Genomic DNA, 10,886 nt, shown 5'->3' with positions numbered 1-10,886 from the left:
TACAGGATTCCGAGAGCTATCTCTGGGTTGGCTGGTGTGGGAGGTCTGGGACCGGGGCCTTCCTTGCCCAACAAGAGGACCCATGCCCAAATTCAAGTTCCTACCAAACTGGCACCGGGGTCCACTGTGTTTGTTCACCCCCTCTCATGCTCACCCCAAACCCAGGAAGGCAGCGGGGAGGCTCCTGGCTCCCTTTATCTGTACCCGCACCCAAGCGTGCTTCTCTGATGAGACCTGGGCTCATCTTCTGCCCTCTGGTTCCTGTACCAAGTGACACTTGGTGTTCCTCTTGAGCCTCTTACGGAGCTATTGCTCATGTGGGCCTCTCAGAGATGTCAACCCTTTCCCGCCAAGCATGGCCTTATTTTCTCACTGTCTTATGTCTCCCTATCAGACTTTTAACCTTTTAGAGGACCAGGGACACTGCCTTCCCCATGCATGTCTTCTGGGCCACCAACTCTGGGCTGGACCAATGGTAAATGCCCAGGTAATTCTTGTTTGCTTGATGGTGAGGGGGCGGGTGATCCTACGTGTATGCTGCATGGTTTGGAGCAGAAAGGATAAATGGTGATGTTGTAAATCCCTTAATTCATTGCCAGAGCTGCTGCCTCCCCCCCGCCCCCCACCCCAATCAGAATAGAAGGATGCCCCAGAGGCGCCGAAGACCATAGAGTGAAACGTATGTCACTGACTGCATCTCTGGGCTCCTCAGAGAGCTCAAGCCACTGTCAACACCCCCGATGTGTTCATTTTTATTGGTTTTGATGATGATCTGATGTCATCAGAGATTCAGGTCTCATGTTCGTCCCTGAGATCATCTAAATAGCACTGGTGACGGGGAAGGGAAGAGCAGAGAGAGGCGCCCACGGGCAGCTGGGATCGGACTGCATAAATCTGGGAGGAGGGAAAGGGCTGGCCTTCCCAGCTGGCGCGGGAGGCTGAGTGGGACCAAGCGAGAGGCCGTGGAGCAGGCAGCGTTGTGCCTTCACCTCAAGTGACCATGAGAGGTGCCATGCGAGTCTCAGTCATGTTCCTTCTGCTGACTATGTCGGACTGTGCCGTGATCACTGGGGTAAGGCGTCCAACTCCCTCTATGCCTTGGGTTTCGGGCGGGTGTCAGGGTCTGCCTGGGATGGGAGCCAGCAACCACGCAGGAGGCAAACCAAACCAAACCAAACCAAAACAAAAAATTAGGGAGTCAGTGGCCAGCCAGCATTTCAGAGGGGCATTCCACATGATTTTCAGATTAGTCAGACCTTACCCCCCTCCTAGATGGGGTCTACTTTGGAGAGGCTATGTGTAAATTGAATCTTATTTCCAAATTCATTAGAAGAACATCGAACATTTTGAAGTTTAGACCTTGGGGAAGAATAAGATTTCTAATTGTGTAGTAAGGAGTTCTTTCATAATGCTGATTAGCACCCCGTAATTTATCTTTTGTGTAAATTTGGGATTTCATATACAATCTGGTCCACATGTCAGTGTCATTTACACAGCATGTTGACTTAATTAAAGTCAGGGACCTTATTAGCTTTAATTGGGGATGTTTAACTTCTGCTTTTTTTACTCTTAAGAAAGATTGTCTTGAAATTCTTTCCTTCCTTTATTGTTTATGTATTTTAACTGTGCTCCGTTCTGATCAGAGCGTTTGGCTGGGTGTACCCAAAAGCAAGCATCTGATAACAAGTAGAAATCTTGCCTCCCAGTGGAGGTTTCCCACACAGGGGCGCTGCCTGTCTTAGAATTTGAAACCCTCAGACTGGGGCTTTCCCCGGGACCATCCTCAAATGTGTTACAGTGGTGGGACCGCTCTTACTAAAAGGGAAAGTAATACCTAAGAGTTTTCCAGATCAAAGCTGCTAAAAAAAAAAAAAAAAAAAAGAGGGAAATTAATTTTTCCCCAATGTCCTTTAACTTTTTACATAAAGAATGGGAATGTAGAAAAATGCCAAACCATTCCTGAAATCTCATTAGTTTTCATGGTCACAGAAAGGAAACGTCTTTCTTCTCCTTTTTAAAGGAAAAAGACTGAGTTTCAAAGACGAACACATATTAAAGTCAAGGCAATGCTTTTAAGACCCAGAGCATGAATAACATTGTTAGGGCAAAATTATACCTAATGAATCAGTCTCTGAATCTCCTATTGTGTAGCCTGAGATCGGGGAGGCCAAGAACAAAGGAGAGAAGCCACCAAGAGGGATGGGAGCTGCAGACTGACCTTGACGCCCAGGTGACCTCACTGGGCCAGCTCTAACATCTGGAGAGGGTGGGACCCAGTGCTGGGGAGGGGGTGTCAGGATCTCCCTCCCCTCTCCATGCCCGGCTGCCGCCCCGAGGGTGACTCCCAGGAAGAGGCTGGGCGGACATGGCCACACGCCCCTGCTCTCTGGACTGTGACCTTCCTGGATTCAGGATGGGATATTCCCTCCCGCCAGATGGAGACCATGATGTTCCAGCTCTGTGGCAGAACAGTAAGGGAGGGTCTGCTCAACCCTGACCCGGGCTTTCAGGGGCTGCTGGGTGTGTGAGATGTGCCCTCACTGGGCTGGAGACGTGCACGGCCAGGTGACTGTCACTTGCACCTCCTCTGGGTGGGGGGGGGGCAAGCACACCCCGCACCCCCACTTTCCTGAGGCTGAGCAAATTCACAGCTTCCAGAAACCAGGCAAAGCTACCCAGCTCCTGTTCTGGAGCCCAGCCCAGAGGGGTCCACCCCTCTCTGGGGATTGAGGATACCAGCAGAGAAGCACCAGGGAGATCCCTGTTCTCTGGAGTGCTGGCATCTCAGCGAGGCTGGGCTTCTGGTGAAGGCCAAGGGGAGGGCCGAGCTGGGGGCCAGGGGAGGGAAGACACCAACCCTGGGTGTGGGGTCAAGGTTGGATAGTTAGTCCAAAGACTGACCCCCTCAGGACTTGGGCCATCAATGCCCCCCCCCCACCCCCCGCCCCAGGAATTCAGATCAGTTCCATTTCCTCAGTGTTCTTGGAGCATTTACTAGAGCCGAAGAGCTGTGTTCCTGACTCTGGCTTGGTCCGAGGAGGAGCGTTGCCTCCCTACTGGATGGGCTCTGAGGAGCTTGGAGGGGTCTTCGGATGTAGCTGGACGCCCCGCTGAGCCCACACATCCTGTCATGAGTGGTGCAGGAGCATGGATGTGCTGCCTGGGGTGCCAGGCAGCTGTGAGGGATTCGGATGTACCTCTCCCTTCTGGTTTCTCTTGGGTGGCACTAAAGGGCTCCGAATGGCTGCTTTGTCTCCCTGCAGGCCTGTGAGAGGGATGTCCAGTGTGGGGCAGGCTCCTGCTGTGCAATCAGCCTGTGGCTGCGTGGGCTTCGGATGTGCACCCCGCTGGGGCGGGAAGGAGAAGAGTGTCACCCCAGCAGCCATAAGGTACAGCACAGACCTGCTCAGGGCCCTGAGCCAGACAGCTGGGACTGGACCCTGATTTTCTGACTCTGACTCCAGGAGCAGTTCATGGGGATTGGGCCCGGCTCCTTGCATCTTGGAGGCAGCCTGGGGTGGGGCGGGGGGTACTGATCACACAGCCTGTTAGATCTGCGGGGGGTACTGATCACACAGCTGCTCCTTAGTTGGGTGGTCTTGGGCAATTAGCATGACTGTTCTGGGCCCCAGTCACCTCATGAATACGAGGGGAAGAGACTGATTACCCCAGAAGTCTCTTTCAGATCTGATGAACTCAGATTCTCAAGGGGACCTGAATGCCTTCTGCTCCTAGGAACCATCCCTCAAGAACCTGAAATAAGACTCACAAAATGGCTTCCCACCCAAGGGATGGGTCTGGTTAGGGTGCCACAAGCCATGGGCCCAGGGCATATGCTTTAAGGAGGCACTTGTACCCTTTTGGGCCCTTCATGCCTAGTTCCCCTCCCCTGGCAGGCTGCTCCCAGCCCCAGCAGCATAGAAGGGCCACTAGGCCTTTGCTTCTGAACAGCCGGGTACAGGAGCAACCCCAGGTGTGCACGGGGACCCCGCGGGCCAGCCCCTCCCCTGGGTTCCCTGCGGTTCTGGAGTACCCCCTGCTCCTCAGGGGAGCATGTCTGCACCCGGGAGCCCTGGGTTCTTCTGGGCGTCCTCCTGTGGTCATGCTCCAGATGGGGACCGCTGGGGGGCTGGGGAGGCAGGGCCGAGTCAAGATGGGACAGTGGGACAGTCCTTGCTGCCTTGGGGTGTGTGACAGTTTGGCCGCAGATCTGCATTCCCCCAAGGGGACACTGGGGGCAGTAAAAGCTAAAGCTGAGTGCTTACTATGGGCCACTTTTCAGACTAAGAGCTTTTGCAATTATATAGCTTAAACCTCTTTCCAGTCGTATATGGGAGGTGCTATTTTTGACCCATTTTGCAGATAATCAAGTTGAGACCCACAGACTAAAGAACCTGCCAGTTGTCACGCAGCTGGGAGGTGGCAGACCGGGGAACTGAACCCGGACAGTCTGACCCTACCTATGATCATAACTGTTCCTGTTCACCCTCCCTGGAGGAAACCTCAATAGTTTAGTCTCTGGGGTGAGTCCCAGGGCAGAGACAGTGTCTGTCCGGTCCACTGCTGCATCATCAGCACCCCCGAGCGTTGAGCTGGGTTAGGCTGGTTACCTTGTCCCGGGAGACAGATTGCCTGGGTCTGTCTGAATCCCAGCTCCTCCACAAACGAGCTGCGTGAGCTTGACATGTCGCTCAGCCACCATGCCTCAGTTTCCCCCCTCTGTGGTAACCGTTACTGTCGTGCCGGTTGGAGGGGGGATACCGGCCAGGGCTGGGCCGGCCAGAAGCTCCTGCCAGAAGGCCCACCTCCCTCATGGTGAAGTTGTCCTCCTTCTTCTCCTCTCTCCGAAGGTCCCCTTCTTCAGGAAACGCCAGCACCACACCTGCCCCTGCCTGCCCAACCTGCTGTGCTCCAGGTGCCCGGATGGCAGGTACCGCTGCTCCACGGACCTGAAGAACATCAGCTTCTAGGAGCCCATCTGTTGTCGGGACACACACGGGGCCTCTGCCGGAGCGCTGCCTGGGCTCGCCTCAGAGGGTGTTTCATTTCTGCTACGTGGCCCAGCCCATCGCTGCCCCGTCCCCCTCCCCAGACGGTCCTCCTCTGTCCCTCCTCCCTACACACCTATGTGCGTGCAGCACACGGGGTCCCAGCTCCAGGCTGTGGTCTGAGAGGCGCCCCGACTCATTCTCTTCCCCTTCTGGCTGCCTGAGGGGTTGTACGTATCAGGAAGGGGGATTCTTTCCCTTGATTCCCCGCCTCACTCACGGATGTGACTTGTCCTCCTCCCTGGGCCTGTCTCTTCCCCTTCCTGCACGCGCTCTTCTGCCCGAATCCCACATTCCCCAGCCCCTGCCCCCACCGGGCCCCGTCTATTGGGTGTATGTATTGGGTGTACTGCTCCGAGGGACAGGTCCTGGGCTGAGCCTTTCCATGAGGTCCGTGAGGGGCAACCGGGGAGTTGCTCATCTTCCTTTGATTGACTAAGTCCTCAGTTTTAGGCCATGGGCCCCAGGTCAGCCCTTTGGGGTGGGGTGCAGAGGTGCAGCAGGCAGTGACCTCATGGCAGGTGGGGGGAGCCCGTCCACTAGGCCAGAACTGCATTGCCTCCGAGGCCCCTCCCCACACACTTTACTCGTTCACCAATGAAGCCCCCAGTTCCCACGGCCTCCCTGTAGAATGCAAGTGAGGGCAGCTTAATCTAATCGGCCATGACAGTTTAGGAGGCAGTTAGGGAGTGACCTCAAACAGCTCCTTTCTGAGGATCAGCCACTGGGAGCAAGTCTGTGACCTTGAGGACGCAGGGCTTCTGCCCAGCTGGGGGAGGGTGGGAGGTGGGAGGGGAGGCAGCAGGCAGGCACATTGACTTTGGATTCGGGGGAGGCAACTGTCCGCTAAGGACCAGGCTGCACAGGCCTCACACCCAGAGAAGTCAGCTTCTCTAGACATCAAGGGCTTCCCCAAGTTCAGAGCCATCTGTCTGGAAGTTGTGTCACGGGCCTCCACTGTCCGCTAAAACACCAGCCCCATCAAGCTCCTCCCATCTGGACTCTGCCCTGCATTCACCCAGGACAGCAGGGGACACCCGACGCTGTGCTTGCTGACCTGACCCTGCAGAATAAAGGCATGAACAGGGGCCAGTGGCCTTGCTGTTCTGGCTCTGCCTGTGTGGGGACTCGGGGCCTGTGAGTGGGAGGGCAGGATGGGGCCTTTTCCAGGTGGAGGAGGGATGCCGTCCTGTTACTCTTCCTGTTTCGGGCAGTTTTTTTTTTGCAAAAGTGGATTCAGGGTTTCTTTGAATGGAGTGTGACAGGCCTTGGGCTCTGGGCCCAGAGGGTGCTGCTCAGGTGTGTGGCTCAGGTGTGTTGGTGGTTTGGAGACAGGAAGGGAGCCCTGAACTGGCAGCCAAGTAGGGGACTCCAATGGCAAGATCTGGATGGGTTGCAACTCCCATTTCTGCAACTCAGTCCTTTCTGCTTAGTGTCCAGGACCTGAGGCCCCCAGACCACCATGTGTGGGGTGAGGAAGTTCTATATCAGGACGGTCGTGAGCCTATGTCCAAACCCAGGGGCTGGGAGCATTCCCTGTCAGGTTGCTGTCCCCATGGCCCTTCCTCACCCCAATTCCTGGCCTAGAAAGATGCAAAATGTAAGGTAAAAGGACATTGTATCCTGTGTTTCTCAGAAGCCTCCAAGCTCATCGTGGTTAAGGAGGCCTGGGGGCCCTGCCTCCGCCATTTGCCCTGGATCTGCTGGAGCCTTGCTCAGGGGGTACTCAGGACAGGCTTTACTGTAGGACCCACTCAAGTCAGACATGAGCCCCACTCAGGGCTCCTTCTCTTTGTTTTTGGTTCCTCTGATAGACCTCCTTGCCTGCTCTGCTGGCTCTTGCCCCTTCTTGCAGCCCTTGGATCTCTCTCCCCTGCACTCAGGCTCAGGTGCCAGACATAGAGCTACCGTCCATGTCCAGGGTTCCAATCTGCCCACCCTTATCTTTTGGGTCTCCAGGTACCACCGATCTCTACCACAAGTCATGCTGTTGTGTGGGGCCCTCCCCAGTCAGGCTGTGCCCTCTGCAGGCAGAGCCCTCCTGGATGAGACATGGCCATATGTGCCTCAGCACAGCAGAGACACGGGGTGATGGCTGGAGGCACAGGAGTGCCCCTGATGAGGCACACACTGACTCGCCACCTGCAGTCCCCATCTCCATCCCCATCTGGAGCTAGCCAGTCTATAGAGGCCTTTTAGTCTAACTGCAACAGCTCTCATATTTTATACCAGAATGCCAAGGAATGTATAACTGACCTACTGCCTTTTTCCCCTGAAGCCCTAAGAGCAGAGATGGGGAGGTTGGAGGGGCGGGGAGGTAAGAAAAGTGTATTTGTGAGAAGTTTTTATACTCAGGAATATATTCTTCATCAATATAATTATAAAAAGAATCTACTTATAGGAATAACATATATTAAGATAAGAATGTATTCCCAAAGAGTTCAATTAAATCGGGGTTAGGTAAAATGGACATCACTCCGGGATGCTGCCCTTTCAGTGACAGCCCTACCTCCCCTTGGACCTAACCCCTTCCTGTTCGACAGGTGGAGTCTGGTGCCATCTAGTGACCAACCTGGGGATGGCATGGAGGAGTCAAGGATGCGCCCTTCTCAAAGCAGATGGGGACCATTCCCTAGATGTCCCCTAAGGATAGATTCAACCAGAGGGTTAGAGGGACAGTGCTTCCACCTGTGGAAAGAAATCTGTCACCCTAAGAAGTACAGGAGAAATACTTAGTTGTGAGGTCTTTTGGGTCCGGTCCCACCTACACACTTCTTTCCTAGAAGCTGCTATCATCTTCTGGCGAGACATCGTCCAGCTTCTCCAGGAGTGGGACGGTGGAGGTGGGTGGGGCCAGGTGATGATGATGGGATGCCCCACCTGTACCCCCGAATCCCCATTTTCTTGGCTAGTCATCTGGGTCACTGCTACCATCACCCCCAGGATCCAAGTCGGAAGCTCAGCAGCAGTCTAGATGTCTTCTCTCTTCTACTGTCTTTTCCCACGGCAGCCCTGGCCAAATTTAAGCAGTCATCCTGCTGAGCATGGCCTGTGGCAACTGCTTCTGACCTATTCTCTCTGCCTCCAGTTTTCCCCTTAAAAATCCACCCTGGCGTGTCTACCAGCATCTCTCTAGGCAGCACATTTACCTGGTTTGTGGCCCCTGATGGCCCTTCTCAGCTCCAAAGGAGAAAACCCAGCCCATAGCGGGGCACGGCAAGCCCCTGCCCACCCTTTCTCTGCCTCTCCCATGCTCTCCACCAGGCTTCTCGGCCTCAGGACTGCCTACGGTCCTTGGGAGATGCCATGTGTGTCTTTGCTGGGGCTGTTCCTCCATGGGGAATGTTCTGTGTCTCCTCTGTGGTCTGGTGACCTCAATGCTTCCTTCAAGAGCCCCTCAAATGCGTCCCCCTGCCCCATCCGCATCCATCCACATGGAAACACCTGGGATAGGCCTCAGGCATGAGTTGGCACCCGCTCTTTGGGAACATCCATGTCAGCCTTCACCCATGAAAGAAGGAAGGGCAGTGTCTGCATCCTGCCTGTGTCCCCAGGTTGAATAATGGGGGCCGGGAGGAGCGGCTGCACAGCCAGAGGGCAGAGGCCTCCCCGGGGAGCAGACCCACCCCCAGCCTCTCCTCTTGGTGGCCTCTCTTCCCAGGAACTGGGCTCCCCTCCCAGGCCCAGTACACAGCAGAGTGCATCCCTAGGGGCAAGCTGCCGAGGGACTGAGAACACCCAGGCCTGTGGTGGAGGTGGAGGATGGGGAGGGAAGCAGGAGGGGCTTCTGGACCCAGCTCCCTGCCAAGTGCCTGCACCACCCTGTCCGCCTCAGATCCCTTCATTTACTGAGGCCAGAGTCTGCCCTCTGCCGGGGCTGGCTTCAGGGCCTGGGGTCATCACAGACCAAGCCCAGCATTAGCCGTACCAAGCCCAAGAAGCAGGTGTACTGAGTACTTGACAGAGGGTGTTGGTGGTCAGCCCCTCTCCAGACCCCAAGATACGCAGGGCCATGCCCTCCTGCGGTTTGCATAGGAGGTGGTCGGTCACTGCTGGCAGAAGGGAGGTGGGGGGGGAGGAGGCAGGGGTGTCCTGGGCTGGCCTGCCTGGCCCAGACCCCTCCCTCCAGTGTTTGGGGTAGAGACGCGGGACATGGTGGGGTGCTGGCTTTCAGGACCTGGGTCACACCATGGATGGGGAGGGGGATGGGACACTTAGGCAGATCTGAAGGGAGGGCCCACAGAGGACTGAGAAGTTTCTGGTCATCTGAAGTCAAACCCAGTTAACTTACGTATTAACTAATTAGTTTATTACTCGTTCATGAGCTAAGGGGTCCCTTAAGACCATAGTTTTCTCCCGGGTCTGGTGCCTGGCTTGGAGCTGTGCTCAGGACATTTACGGAATGAACGAACGAATGAATGAAACCGCAGTAGCATTTCCTAAGAGGACACAGACTGGCAAGGGTCTCAGGGGTCTCTGGGATGTGGGGCTCTTAGCTGCTGCGCCCGTCACAGACCTTCTGCTCCCAGAGTCCCCACACCTCCGTGCTCACCTCCTGGCCCCCTTGCAGTTTCTCATTCACCAGAGGGAGGCGCTCTGAGATCCTGGCGATTGAGAGAGCCGTACACAAAGCCTGCAGTAGCCCTGAGAGACCAGGATGGGTCCCAGCGGGCAGGTCGGGAGTGGGAAAGAACGGGATTGCTGTCTGTGAGAGAGAACATCTTAAATTATACAAGTTCCATTTACTTTTGTTGGATGGACTTAGTCGTTTCACAAACAAAGATAAAAAAGGACCCTCTCCTCCAAGAGAATGGTAGCAGAAGGTAAGGCAGAAGCCGCTGGCACCAGAGAGGGGAGATGTCACCAGTAGGGCCTGAGGGGAGCTGGGTGTGGGGGGTGCTCCTCATGGAGGACCAAGGGCTAGACACAGGCAGAGCGGAGGGCAGAGGCCAGAGCTGAGCGTCTGCCTGGAGCTCTCCCAAGGACCTAAAATTCTAGAACATTCAGTGGAAGTCTGCCGCTAAGCCCTGCTCCCCCTGAATATTTGAGGATGAACTCGAGATGGTGTATGGGAAAGGATTCCAACTGGCCGGCACCAAGCAGGCACGTGAGTGCTTTTTGGTCAGTGTTTCTCCTTGGCCCTTCTCCCATCTCACAGACTCTGGCCACAAGGCTCCAGAGGGGCAAGGAGCAGAGGGAAGAGGAAGGAGGAAGCAGAAAGACTCCCTCAGCCAAAGAAAAGTTTGGGCTTTTGAAAGAGGCCAAAGAGTGGGGGCTTGCCTCAGAGCTGAGTCTGCACAGCAAACATACTGTTTTACTTCGACTGCGTATTTACCCAGGTTGGCTTTGGTTGGGGGTGGGCTGAGGTGGGGCCAAGGCCTCAGGCCCCCAAGGGCAACACTTGGCATTCTTACTTTTTCGGAGCTTGGACAGTGATAAGCGCAGGGATTGAGGAATTGCTATTTGAAAATTTGGCCCGTGTCTGATCTGAGACCAGCCCAAGAGTCCACCTGGAGAATTCTCCTGGAGTGTACCAAAAACTCGGATCCCACTAGATGGGGAGGGAAGCATAATGTGGTCCGGGGCCTGCTCTCCATCGGGACACCTTTCCAGAGGGGAGTCAGAAAGAAAAGCGAAGGGCCATCTAGACACAAACAGCTTGCTTCCATCAACGGCGCAACGGACAAAAGAGGCTGTGCCCTACCATGGAATGTCACTGAGTCCTAAACTGGAACAAAATGCTGCCAGTGCCACAGCAGGGGCGGACCTCGAGAATGCTGTGTGGAACAAAAGAAGCCAGGGACGCCCAGCGAAAGAAGCCAGTCGGGCTCAGCCTGG

The 10,886-nt window shown here is 55.4% G+C and overlaps 1 protein-coding gene across 1 annotated transcript; it reads left to right on the top strand.

Moving 5' to 3' along the window:
* Window positions 1–1,000: 1,000 nt before the first annotated feature.
* PROK1 (prokineticin 1) lies at window positions 1,001–4,970 on the top strand (the record flags this gene model as incomplete). The annotated part of the gene is made up of 3 exons (XM_080801834.1): window positions 1,001–1,072; window positions 3,264–3,389; window positions 4,851–4,970. The coding sequence occupies 3 exons, from the start codon at window positions 1,001–1,003 to the stop codon at window positions 4,968–4,970; spliced, it is 318 nt and encodes a 105-aa protein (XP_080657960.1).
* Between the last annotated feature and the right edge of the window lie 5,916 nt (window positions 4,971–10,886).

The sequence above is a fragment of the Martes martes genome (genome assembly GCF_963455335.1).
Source record: "Martes martes genome assembly, chromosome: 4".
Lineage (NCBI taxonomy): Eukaryota > Metazoa > Chordata > Mammalia > Carnivora > Mustelidae > Martes > Martes martes.
This window is presented reverse-complemented; position numbering and strand designations above follow the sequence as displayed.